The 13,323-nt window shown below is 33.0% G+C and overlaps 6 protein-coding genes and 1 non-coding gene across 7 annotated transcripts; 4 read left to right on the plus strand and 3 right to left on the minus strand.

The window, feature by feature from the left end:
* MAS1 (mitochondrial processing peptidase) lies at nt 1-1,365 on the plus strand (the record flags this gene model as incomplete). Its single annotated transcript, XM_001644677.1, has 1 exon — nt 1-1,365. A coding segment is annotated over one exon (1,365 nt), but the record flags the coding sequence as incomplete, so codon positions are not given.
* Nucleotides 1,366-1,807: 442 nt separating this feature from the next.
* HMO1 (Hmo1p) lies at nt 1,808-2,695 on the minus strand (the record flags this gene model as incomplete). The annotated part of the gene is made up of 2 exons (XM_001644678.1): nt 1,808-2,542; nt 2,651-2,695. The coding sequence occupies 2 exons, from the start codon at nt 2,693-2,695 to the stop codon at nt 1,808-1,810; spliced, it is 780 nt and encodes a 259-aa protein (XP_001644728.1).
* A 1,803-nt stretch (nt 2,696-4,498) lies between these two features.
* On the plus strand, nt 4,499-5,602 carry ARG82 (inositol polyphosphate multikinase; the record flags this gene model as incomplete). The annotated part of the gene is made up of 1 exon (XM_001644679.1): nt 4,499-5,602. The coding sequence occupies one exon, from the start codon at nt 4,499-4,501 to the stop codon at nt 5,600-5,602; it is 1,104 nt and encodes a 367-aa protein (XP_001644729.1).
* A 210-nt stretch (nt 5,603-5,812) lies between these two features.
* Nucleotides 5,813-6,493, minus strand: HSP42 (heat shock protein HSP42; the record flags this gene model as incomplete). Its single annotated transcript, XM_001644680.1, has 1 exon — nt 5,813-6,493. The coding sequence occupies one exon, from the start codon at nt 6,491-6,493 to the stop codon at nt 5,813-5,815; it is 681 nt and encodes a 226-aa protein (XP_001644730.1).
* Nucleotides 6,494-8,514: 2,021 nt separating this feature from the next.
* Kpol_1024trna3 lies at nt 8,515-8,586 on the plus strand. The gene has a single exon. It is a non-coding gene; the product is annotated as a tRNA-Gln (tRNA).
* Nucleotides 8,587-9,865: 1,279 nt separating this feature from the next.
* Kpol_1024p27 (ceramidase) lies at nt 9,866-10,825 on the plus strand (the record flags this gene model as incomplete). Its single annotated transcript, XM_001644681.1, has 1 exon — nt 9,866-10,825. The coding sequence occupies one exon, from the start codon at nt 9,866-9,868 to the stop codon at nt 10,823-10,825; it is 960 nt and encodes a 319-aa protein (XP_001644731.1).
* A 339-nt stretch (nt 10,826-11,164) lies between these two features.
* ELP3 (Elongator subunit ELP3) lies at nt 11,165-12,844 on the minus strand (the record flags this gene model as incomplete). The annotated part of the gene is made up of 1 exon (XM_001644682.1): nt 11,165-12,844. One exon carries the CDS (start codon nt 12,842-12,844, stop codon nt 11,165-11,167), a length of 1,680 nt encoding a protein of 559 aa, XP_001644732.1.
* Between the last annotated feature and the right edge of the window lie 479 nt (nt 12,845-13,323).

The raw sequence follows: 13,323 nt of genomic DNA on the forward strand, positions 1-13,323 counted from the left end.
ACTTCTGCAAGATCCTATCTTCAACAATCTACAAATATTTCAAGGTTATCTAACGGTTTGACAATCGCCACTGAATACATTCCAAACACCCCTACTGCTACCGTCGGTATTTACGTAGATGCAGGATCAAGAGCTGAAAATACTAAGAATAATGGTACTGCCCATTTCTTAGAACATCTGGCCTTCAAAGGTACTGAAAAAAGATCGCAAAAGAAAATTGAATTAGACATAGAAAATATTGGTTCACATTTAAATGCTTACACTTCAAGAGAAAATACAGTCTACTATGCCAAGACTTTAAAGGAAAATGTTCCACAGGCAATCGATATCCTTTCTGATATATTGACGAAATCTACTTTGGACAAGTCGGCAATTGAAAGAGAAAGAGATGTCATCATTAGAGAAAGTGAAGAAGTTGATAAAATGTACGATGAAGTCGTCTTCGATCATTTACATGAAATTGCATATTCCGACCAATCCCTAGGGAGAACTATTTTGGGTCCAATTAAAAATATTAAATCGATCACTAGAGATGATTTGAAAAATTATATTACTCAAAATTATAAAGGTGATAGAATGGTTTTGGCTTCAGCTGGTGATATCGACCATAATGAAATTGTCAAATACGCTGAAAAATATTTCGGTCACTTGCCAAGTTCTCATCTACAAAATATTGACACTGGTTTGAAAAGATCAAATGAAAATTTTCCAATTTTCCATAGAGGTGAAAGGTTTTTGAAAAATTTAACCTTACAAACCACACACATTGCAATTGCTTTGGAAGGTGTCTCTTGGTCATCTCCAGATTATTTTATTGCATTGGCTACCCAAGCCATAGTAGGAAACTGGGATAGATCCTTGGGAGCGGGTACAAATTCCCCATCCCCATTGGCAGTAGGCGCCAGCGGTATGGCTAATAATTCTCAACCATTGGCCAACTCATACATGTCATTCTCTACTTCTTATGCTGATTCAGGGTTGTGGGGTATGTACATTGTTACTGATTCCAAAGAGCACAACCCTAAATTAATAATTGACCAAGTATTAAATGAATGGAAAAGAATAAAATTAGGTAACTTCACAGATTCTGAAGTTAGTAGAGCTAAATCTCAATTAAAGGCAGCATTGCTATTATCTCTTGATGGTTCAACTCCAATTGTAGAGGATATTGGTAGACAGATTATTACAACAGGTAAGAGATTATCACCAGAAGAAGTGTTTGAAAAAGTGGATAAGATTACAAAAGAAGACATCAAAATATGGGCAAACTATAGATTAAATGATAAGCCTATCTCTATTGTTGCATTAGGTAATGTTGAAAATGTTCCAACATTATCATACATTGAACAAAATTTACAAAACTAGATTGATAGAAATATCGTTCTAAACTCATTCATTGACTCACTAATATTTCAAGACATGTATATACATATGCAAATAGTATTCTTTATATTTGTTTTATTTCAATAAATAAAATAAGAAAATAATAAAATAAGTTAAAATTCATAATTACAAGTATAAATCATTGATATAATCTTACATAATGGTACAAAAAGTGCATTTGGTTTTTTTTATTTAATAAGAAACACTAACATTAAAAAAATTATATTACATGAATAAATTACTACAACAGGTTTCTAATATAGAAGGATATAAGAAAAGTTACAACAAAATAAAATAAAGGGTACCATTTTAGTGAATAGCACCTCTTTCATTGATGAGGAATCGATCGATTTTGACAATTGCACTGCAACAAAATAAACACAAACAGTATAAAGGATTATTGGATTTAGAATATAAAGATAAATCAATTATCTTTCTTCTTATCCTTCTTCTTCTTTTTCTTTTTCTTTTCAGAGGAACTTCCATCTTCACGAGATCTCTTTTCGGAGTGGCCATTTGTATGTTGTAAGCTTACTGGGATGCCTACTGGAGCATGAGTTGGTGGTACAACTGAACTTGGCAAAGTACCATTTTTCTTAGCTTCTAGGTATTTTTGTTTTTCCCTTTGATAATTTTCTAATTCTATATGATAAGCTTGCTTCCATTTTTCCTTTTCAGAATCACTCAATTCTTTCCATTTTTTAGAGATTTCTTGAGTAATTTCTGTTGAGGACAATGGAGCCAAACCACTTCTCTCTCTTTCTTGACGTAATTCTTGTCTGATGTAGGCAGAATAAGCGAAGAAGACAGTCAATGGTTTCTTTGGAGCGTTTGGATCACGTTCAATCTTTCTCTTTGCAGGCTTTGCATTGGCAGTTGTAGATTGGTTTGCATCTGATTTATTAGCCTTTGCAGAGGTGGCACTAGAGGAAGAGTTTGAACCTAGCAAGTCTTTTTCATAATCGATCGGGTTTAGCAAATCGGTTGTGATTGAATGCAGACTATTTGTTGAAGAGGTTAATTTTTGTAAAGATTCTGTCAAAGTGGTGAAAGCTTCAATTTTTTCCTCTTCGTCTTCACCAATGGCATTATAGAAATCTATGATATTAGCAGCAGTAGTGCTAGCACATTTTCCTAATTCGAATAAGGAAGCTACTAACTGAGAACAAAATTTAGAATCGAAGAGAATATCATGTTAGTCAAAGATGTCAAAAACAAAAAAATAAAATAAAATAAAAGTAATGGTATTAAAGTGGGTTTAACATACTGAGTCCTTGGCTGACTTTAGCTTAATGGAAGGGTCTGAGCTCATCTCTTTCTCTGATTGAAATAGCAATATCAGAAATAGAAGGGAAAGAGGGGAGTATCACGTGAATACTCTTTTAACCAAAATATCAATAACGTAAAAGGAGTCCCTCCAGATTTTTGATTATTTGGTTGGTAGTTGATGCAAATAGCAACGTTAATTGCAGGTGGGGGGAGTTGTATACCTGTGATTAACAAAACCTTCTTTGAAAGGGAAGATGTATTAGCTCTATCTGATTAGAAGGATAGAACGGGATAATCTTGATTTGGTTAGTATCGGCCAGTCTGGTGTAGTCTATAATGGATTATAGAGAGGTTTGGATAGAAAGAGAATAGACAGAACGTATCTAGAAAGAAACAAAGATTCTGGAATAAGATGAAGGGAAAAAGCCAACTAGGATTAGAGAGGAAAAGATATATATAACACAGTATAATTAAAAATCTTTTTTTACAAAGGGAAAAGGAAAGGAAAGTTGACTAAAGAGAAATGATTTCTGTCTAGCGTAGACAGAGGTTTATATTTAAATCAATTGGAAGTTCCTTCTACCGGCGAAGATTTTTATTTTCGCTAGAAGGAGAGCGGTTTTGGCTTGGTTTGTTTGTTTTTCTTGTTTTCCACCACGGTGTCGTCCCAGTGGGGAGCGAGTTAGGCAGCGGGAAGGGGGGGGGGGGAGGAAAGAGAGAGAAAGAGCATGGGCTGGACTGGACTTGGATGCGGTCTCTGTACAGTGATCGGTGTGTCAATGTGTGGTGTAGAGGTGTGGCGTGTTTAGTTTGTAATAGTGGCTACGTTGGTTTATGTAGATATGTAATTGTGTATTGTGCGGTGTAGAGGTGTACGTTTCTGTTTGTTGTTGTGGTTAATTTCCTGTTCTGGACATGTGTCTATGCGCAATGTATTTCTCAATACGGTAATCTCTCTCTTGTCCGCAGAATTGGAGTGTACTGTATTATTGTATTAAACACAGGAATGCATATGCATATGTAGATATAAATCAGGGTAACCCAAAGCTATTTTGGAAATAGAATCATACTAAACTTTATTCGAGCACGTGATAAGAACTCATCCTCTTTCACTTTATTTCTATCTCCGTCTTGACCTCGTATCTCTCTGTCTCCTCTTCCTATTACTCTTCCTGTTCCCCTTCTCCTCGTTCCGTCTCCCACTTCCCGTTCCATCCAAATTTTCGAAACAAACAAACTGGCAGACCTTGTCTGTCCCTCCGGTCGATCGATCTATCTTTCTAGCTTTCTATCGATCCCAGCCTAAAGTGACAATACCATACAATAGAAATACACAAGTTGAAAAAAGTATCAGTTTCGAATTACGTATCGATACAAAGGATGGCTACTATAATTTGCCTTTAACCGATTCTATCTGGCTCTCTTATACCTTATACCGCTGCTGCATATTTAGGTACCGGTGTCCGTTTTGAGGTATTGTCTACTAGGAGTAGTAAACTAATTGAAAGGTTTGATACATTCATTCATCGACCGACTCGATTATTGTTATCCAGTCTAACACCTTTACTAATACTAATTATTGTGATATATATAGCATACTTACTTCCTTACATATATATATATATATATATATATATATTTGATTTATAGATATACACACAGACGCAGTCTCTTTCTGACACTTTTGAAGGTTTCATAAGGCTCAAATTATTTGGATTTCAGTTTAAATTGATAGCATCGATTTATTCACTTATTTCAATCCCTTCCATCTCATCTTCAACTGTACACTCTTTGGGAATCAACGCCTATATATACAGATAGATACACATTTTACTGGTGTTCGATAATGGTGGAGGAGTATCAATTGTTAAAACATAAAGCTGCCGGTCATGATGGTACTCTAACAGATGCAGACGGTCTGCTGGTCTTTAAATTGACTAATGATAAGGAAATTGAGTTTTATAGGTCTATTCAAGAGGATCATTTTAAAAAAAATTACATAGATGATGAGGATGATGAGGATAAGGATGAGGATGACAATAATGAAATTGAGATGACTTTAGCATCGTGGATGCCCTCTTTTGTTGGCATTTTGGAAGAGGGCATCAATAAGAAAAACGTTGATGGTATTGTAAATGCAAAAGATTTTGCAAAATTTAAATTAAACAATTTGGATTTGGAAAATAATAATGCTAATGATGATAATAATAGCAATAGCAATGGCAAAAAATATATAGTTTTAGAAAATTTACTAAAAGGCTTCAATAAACCAAACATTATGGATATTAAGTTGGGTAAGATTTTATATGATGATGATGCCACTGAAGAGAAAAGGAAAAGATTACAAGAGGTAAGTGATAACACTACTTCAGGCTCATTGGGTTTCAGAATATGTGGTATGAAAGTACAATCAAACTCTAGAATTAAATCTTCGCTGGACCCAAATCATTTTGAAGTTGAAGATGATGGTGATTATATTTTTGTTAATAAACTGTTTGGAAGAACCAGATCGAATTCAAATATCTCAATTGCAATAGATGATTTCTTGAATAATGACCAATTATCGACTGAAAGGATATCTCTTATAAAGGAAAATTTTTGGATAAGATTGCAAATACTATACAATTTATTACTCGACCAAGAAATAAGAATGATCTCAAGCAGTTTACTATTCATATATGAAGGTGACCCAAATAGATGGGATGAACTCAAGGATGAGGATCAAATAATAAGGAACTACTTCATAGATTATGATGATGAGGATGATGATGATTATGATGATGACGACAATGATAATGAAAAACTTGCTGCTCCTTTAAGCTCTATGTCTCTAATAGATTTTGCACACTCAAGATTTGTACCGGGTGAAAGCTATGATGAAAATGTTGTATCTGGTGTCGAAAACCTTCTGTCAATCTTTGAAAATTTAAAATCTGAACATAAAAAATAAAACTAACTAGGCATTTCATTTGCTATATCTATATATTAAACCTCTAAAGGATTTGGGCTCATATAAAAATTGATAAAATAACTAATAATAGAGAAGAGAAGTTATAGGAAAACATCATGATTATTTTTTTTTATGATATATTAAAAGATAATTATCTTTATTGTCTTTATTGTCTTTATTGTCTTTATTGTCTTCCAGTACAATTTTTCTTTACAAGATAGCTGGTTTTTCATTGTTCTTGAAAACGGTTATCTTGAGTATACCTTGTCTATAAGTTGCGCTGATATTGCTAGTGTCAATTTGATTAACTGTGCTTAATTTAATTGTTTTCTCAAAATCGTTTATATTTGCTTCTTTAACAATTGTGTTTTCCTCATCTAAGGAATATTCAGGATCACATTTGGCTTTTATTCTTAACGATTTGGTTGAAGTCAAATAATCTACACAGAATTTATCAGAAATTATTCCAGGTGCAACTAAATGGATTACAAATTTGTCACAATATTCATAAATGTTGGTGAAGGGTTCGACATTGACAATGGCATTCTCACCTTCATCAACTAAGTCGTCCTTGACAATTGTTGTTTCAACTTCCTCTCCAAAAGAAATATCTTGTGAATCACTAAAAGAATCTTTGGTTTCAGATTGTTTATAAGAATTGCCTTGATTGTCTCGATTGTTATAAACAAAATGCTTGATTTGAAGCTTTGGTCTTATCTTAAAAGAGTGTGATCTTGATGAGGTAACATATCTGTGTCTAGACAAAAGCAATAATTGTAGATATTCATCATATAGAGGAAAAGCTTGGTTATTAATTTGGTTTCTAGACAGGTTGTTGTAAGAAACCCCCATATCGACTAAGTAAAAAGGTGGAATTTCTTGATAAAACATAGGTATGAGTGTATTTTTTTAAAACTGTATTAGAGATTTGATAATACGATTGATATTGTATCGTATTCTAGTTACTAAAGAAAATATATAAGAGTTGAAAATAATGATCTAATCTATTTTGAATCAGAATTTTATCTGTACTATTTATACTTATGAACAGTTCAAGAATACCAGTATGGTATTAGTCAGCACAGTTGCTAGTCCATTTACTGACGCCACCTTACTAATACGAAAATTGAGCCAAAGCAATGCCTGGAAGTTGTATCAAAGTATATGATAAGTTAATTCCGGCATATACAATACTGATTTCATTTCTCTTAAGGGAGTTATCCGACTAAGGTTATGTCTAGAAGTTTCCAAAAATTTCTATTGATTTTAGAGGGAATTATTTATTCAGTCACTGTTTGACAAAAGGAGAAGACATGAAAGGTTTAAGTGTGGTTAATTGATATTCAATCTTTTTAAATATATGATTTAGAAATAGATATTTGTTGGGAATCCATACGTGTAACTGTATTTTTATCCATTGGTTAAAGTAGTCGATATTTTATTTTCTAAAGGCAGGCGTTTTATATCTAAGTTCAAATGATGAACCTAGATTTTAGAAACTATACATTAACTATACACTATACATTTTTCAAAGGTAAATGAGAAACATTTTGGTTTTGATAACCTCATAAAGTTCCGATACTGAGTATATCAATAATTAATGTATTTAAACCCTGGTGGATTCTCATTATTATCGTAAGGCAGGTTTGTTTGTTTTTTGTAACTATAAGAACAACAATTACGCACTATAGATCTAACCATTCCAATCTTTAATCATGATTTGTTTATCTCTCTGAACAAGATATTTGATCTTGATATATGTATTGTTTGATTCTGGTTCTTTTAAATAGGGTATTAAGTATTATTGAAAGGGATAAGAGCCGTAGATATGAATACTTATGATTACTAATTATAAGCTCCGTGACGTTATCAAACTGTTATAATAGCCATAAAGTAGTATTAAATGAATAACTATATCGCTGTTCTTTTCTTTGATTGCAAGAAGTCCGTACCCTATACTTTAAGTAGGTCGTATTAGCAATTGGTTGACGTCGTTATAATTAAACTGTTGTAACCTAAAATATATGGTTTACACTAATGGGTTTCAAGGTTATGGCATTAAAGGTTATGGCATTAAAGGTTATGGCAGTAACGGTTATGGCAGTAAAGGTTATGACAGTAAAGGTTATGACAGTAAAGGTTATGACAAATTGCAATTGATCGATCACAAATGGCATACTCGACCTTCTAAGTAATTGCCAAATCATATCATAAGAAGTGAAGTGCAAAGGCATCATAATTTATTATCATAAATAAATAATATTAAGAATATGAGATTGGATCTAAACATATAAAAAGGCATGACATTTTGGTACATCTAAAATATTGTTTATCTAAAATATTAATATATATTTATTTAGTTACAATTTATAAGACACTACGGAGAAATAAATATAAATATTATATTAAAAACATCTTGTATCAATCACCAAAATGAATCAATCAGATATTACTTTTACATCTGAACATAAACAGACATGTTAAAACCCACCTGTCTTAACTTGTCACTTTGTGTATTAATTGGCCTTTAATTATTATTTAATTGTATATTGAATTTGGTATACGTTAGAATGAAGGCTGGTAAGCGTTTATTCTATAGGATCTTAAGGGTTGAGATCTGTAAGTTAAAGTAAATATACTAGTTAATATTAATAAAGTTCTATATATCTTTTATGTACAAAGTAAGATACTAAATAATATACAATAATATACAATAATATACAATGATCTCTTTAAATATCAATGTTAATAGCATGTAACAACATTCTTGTAGTGACACATATTTCTTCACCTTCAAGGTTCGTATGAAGTAACCTCGAAGTAGTCTCGAAATAATACATTTGTACAAAAAGAAAAGTCCAGTGTAATACTCTCTTTACCCCATTTTTGAACACAAAATTTTGATAATCAGTGGTCCTATAGTGTAGTGGTTATCACTTTCGGTTTTGATCCGGACAACCCCGGTTCGAATCCGGGTAGGACCTGTTTTTTTAATTCCTACTTTTGTCACTTCTCCTATTCCCTTACCCTGAAATGGCCGATTTTATTTTTTTCTTTTTCAAGCAACCAGTCAATCACACTGCACGACAAAACAAGCACGACTCCTGACAAACCCACTAGTCAACTTTAGGGGCGACAGCAACAAGAAAATCTGATCTTAGGCAACAGCACAACGTCATACATACATACATACATACATACATACATACATACATACATACATACATACATACATACATACATACATATACAAATAAAACAAGAACATATAATTTTATCGGTTATTACAAACCAAATATACTAACCTACTCACTCAAGTACACCAGTCCCTCCCTCCTCCCCATACTATTTAATCTTAACAACCTAATCTAATACTTAAAATAGGGGGAATCAAACTATCAAATGCGCTTCAGTTCATTAAACCAAGTCCCAGAACCTCACTACTATCGTTAAGCATATTCAGAAGACATAACATTAACATATTCTTATTACTAATCCCAAATAACAACTGCAACTGCAACTTCAACTCCAACGTAGCAATTATCCACCTCATTCCCAGAATTGGTTTCATTGCTTGCGATCTATGCATAAGCATCGTCATACAAGAAAGCAAACTAAGCCAAACTAAGCTAAGCCAAGCCAAGCCAAGAAAGTAAAATAGTTCAAATGAACAATTAAAAGCGATACATTGCAACGTTGCAAATGATTCTAGTCCTTGTCATCTATTCAAAGGACTGTCTTAAAGTCAAAAACCCTTTTATAGCTATCCTCCATTAACATCTCTCTTTTTATATCATTTGGTTTCGTCTCTTCTTGCATCACCAATAGCTTTCCATGCATGGCTTGCTTATAAATAAGAAACCTAGATGTTTGATATTCTTGACTTGAATGATACATGATAGTTGAGACTGTCTCTATTCTGTTTTGTTGTTGTCTCAAAGCTTTCTTTGTTTGTTTATCTTTTGCAATTTTTCAAATAAGAGAATAAAGGTTCAGATACGACAGAGAGTTTCCTATACGAGATTATATTCTGAATTAAAGGTCTGACTAAGAATATCTTATTTGAAAGTTTTAGTAAGATATATATAAAGTTTCATTTGAAGTTTTAAAGCACTTTTGGTTATAAAGATTAAGAGTATATTGGGATACTTACTGGTTGAGGAGAAGTTTTGATTTTGATTTTGAAATTAATAAATATTTCCTGGATATTTAATTAAGGTCTAACGTAAAAGTTAAAAAGTTAATTATAAAGAGTGTTATCAAATGGGTTTCTTTACCTGGCCATACCCTGCTGCTCCTGATAGGGGCTATTGGGGTGAAATAACTTCAACTATTGATTGGTGTGAGGAAAACTACGTTATAACTCCTTATATTGCAGAATGGTCAAATACAATTACAAATGCTGTTTTTGTTCTTACAGCATTGTATTCAACTTATAGTGCCTACCGTACTGGGTTGGAGTTGAGATTCGTATTGATCGGTATTGGTTTTGCACTGGTTGGTGTCGGTTCTTGGTTGTTTCATATGACTTTACAGTATCATTACCAATTATTGGATGAACTACCAATGCTATATGCTACTTGCATTCCAACCTGGAGTATGGTCTGCGAATTTACGAGATATATGTCTATTAAAAATAAAAAAGATTTGGATACCACAGTGCCAATTTCGATGAAAAGACAATGGTATGTGGGAATTGCAGTGACTTTGGTCGCAGTTATTTTAAGTTTGATTTATTTAATTACGAAAAATGTGGCAATCCATGAGACTGCTTATGGTATATTCACTGTTTTGGTCTTTTTGATATCAAATGTTATGACAAACGCTCAAATTAAGGATAAAAAAGCAAAGAAAAATCTATTCTCTTGTATGATATTAGGTGCCACAACTTTTGTTTTAGGTTTCTTATTTTGGAACTTAGATAATCAATTTTGCAATACTTGGATATTCCTAAGAAGAACCTACTTACATTTACCATTAGGTCTATTTTTTGAATTCCACGGCTGGTGGCATCTATTAACAGGTACAGGAGTCTATTATTATATCATTTACTTGCAATATCAAAGAATTATCATCTTGGATCAAGAAGATACCTTTATGTTGATTTGGAGATGGGGTATCATCCCTGAATTAGTAAGAAAGGGATCAAAAATTTCTACCTCCTATTCAACTGAACTTTTGGGTTCCGCTGTATCAAATCATGATTTAAAGAAAAACAATTAATTATACTTCAAGTTTAATATATTCTGTTATTCTTGATAAGAGAAATATTATTTTTTATTCACAACGAATGATCTTGTTAAGATATTTATATTTAACAACATGCTTGTTTTGATGACTACGTTATAATGCCTTCTTTATGATACCTTCTATATTTATATCTATATATTTATGTATATATGTGGATAGATTTTTCATGAATTGTACATTGTACAAATAATCGATATATTCAAGTACAAAAATTTAATATTTACTATGATGAAACCAAAATATGCTAAGTAAGAAATTATATGAGATAAAAAATGCTTTGTAGGAATACCTTAATATATATATGTATCAACATTATAGTTGCTTGGACATATATGGACCATCTAATTCGTATCCTAATTTAGCATAATAATTTCTGACACCAACCCCAGAAATGACAGAAATTTTCTCAGAACCATGTTCTTCACGGGAAATTCTTTCTGCTTCCTCCATTAACAATGTACCAAACCCTTGATGTTGAAATTTACGTGGATCTCTAGAATGCAATGGCACTACGGAACCGTAAACATGCAATTCTCTAACAATAGAAGTTCTTTGTGAAGTAAATTCCTTTCTATAAGTATATTTCTTTGAAGCTTTTCTCAATCTCAATAGACCAATTAAGATGTCCTTCTTTGGATCTTCATAGGCCAAAAATGTTTCCCAACCACCATTTGCATAATAATCTCTTCTGATCAATTCAACTTGATCGGGTTGGACTTTATGATGGACTTCCTGGATACCAACTTCTCTTGTACGAATATCACGAGAGGTTGTACCAAAATCTTTCATTCTTGCCAGTGCTAATTCTCTTAAGTTACCGTTGTCGACACCGGAAGTAACTAGTGGCATTGGAATATCTCTTTGAACACGGTAAATTCTTGTCCAAGGAGGAACCAAAGCCATGATTCTAGCGACTAAATCTACCAAAGCGTTTGCGTTGTAAGACTTATATCTTCCTGTCTTCCAAAGTTCATATAAACCTGTACCTCTAATGACCAAAGTAGGATAGATTTTCAAACCATCTGTTCTGAATTCAGGGTTTTCGAAATACTCTTTGAATTGCTCTATATCTCTTTCCATGCCAACATTTGGTAAATCAGGCATCATATGTGAGACGACTTTATAACCAGCATCTTTTGCAACTGCAAAAGTTTCACATACCGCTTTTACTGTATGACCTCTATTGGTGTCACGAGCGACATCTTCATAAATAGACTGGACACCGATTTCTAATCTTGTACAACCGTATTTCAACATATCATCAAGATGTGTCGGAGTACAATAATCAGGTCTAGTTTCGATTGTAATACCAACACATTTAGTTAAACTTTGTTGTGAGTACTGTATAACTTCATCTATATCTGTACCATTAAAACCTGATAAGGCGTTGTGTAATTTTACGATAAAATCTTCACGATAGTCCTTTGGCAAAGACATGAAAGTACCACCCATGACGATATATTCGACTTTATCGATGGAATGACCCAATTGTTTCAATTGTTCGATTCTACCACGGGCCTGCTCATAAGGATCGTAACGAGCTCTGATTGCACGCATTGACGTAGGCTCATAACCAGTATAAGATTGGGTAGAATATTCAAAATCCGAATCTGGACCACCAGGACAGTAAACACAAATGTTACCAGTATAAGCTATATGTGGACAACGATGAGGTTTACACATGACTGCTACAACCGCGATACCGGAAGCAGTTCTAACAGGTTTTGCCTTTAATTTTGGTAATAGGTATTTCTTGTACTGATCAGGGATAGCATTGATGATATCGGTCAATCTTGGTTGCTGTTTTAGTTTATATTTTTTCGAATATTTAGTAATTAAACCATTTAGATTAATTTCTCTAGTGGTACCTGCAGTCAAAGAATTAGTCAATTCTAAAGTTACATCGGTACAACACTGGATAAAACGTTCCTTCTCAGGAGCCAAATTCTGGCCTTTGTTATTTCTAGGACCTTTACCACCAGAACGACCCATTGTAAATAATAATTTCCTCTGTTATATAAGGATTAGTTTTCTTTTTGGCTAAAACTTAATCTGAATTCTGTAAAGTTATGACGATTAGAAGTTTGGCAAACAATACAGAGACCAAGAAAATAAAAGTCACAACTGTATAAATATATACTACAAGTGTTGTGAATATTAAATAGGATGCTGACAAACGGATAAAGACCCTTGATCTAAAGAAGTTAAATCCAACTGCGATGAGATGAGATGAGATGAGCTTTCATTTATTGAATAGCTTTCGATATTAAATTTCGAATTTCAATAAATTTTATTTCGAAATTTCAGGTTGTTTCTTTTTTTTCCTCTCTTGGTGCCATTTCGGAAAAGTGTTGTCGCATTTTGGCTAGCAGAGAAAACCCAGCACGATGGTGGAGGGGAACACAGAAAACAATACACTGTGCTAGCGCCGCTTCACTGCGCTGGATTATATTTGATCACATGTTTCTCTC

Source organism: Vanderwaltozyma polyspora, genomic scaffold (assembly GCF_000150035.1).
Source record: "Vanderwaltozyma polyspora DSM 70294 KpolScaffold1024 genomic scaffold, whole genome shotgun sequence".
Lineage (NCBI taxonomy): Eukaryota > Fungi > Ascomycota > Saccharomycetes > Saccharomycetales > Saccharomycetaceae > Vanderwaltozyma > Vanderwaltozyma polyspora.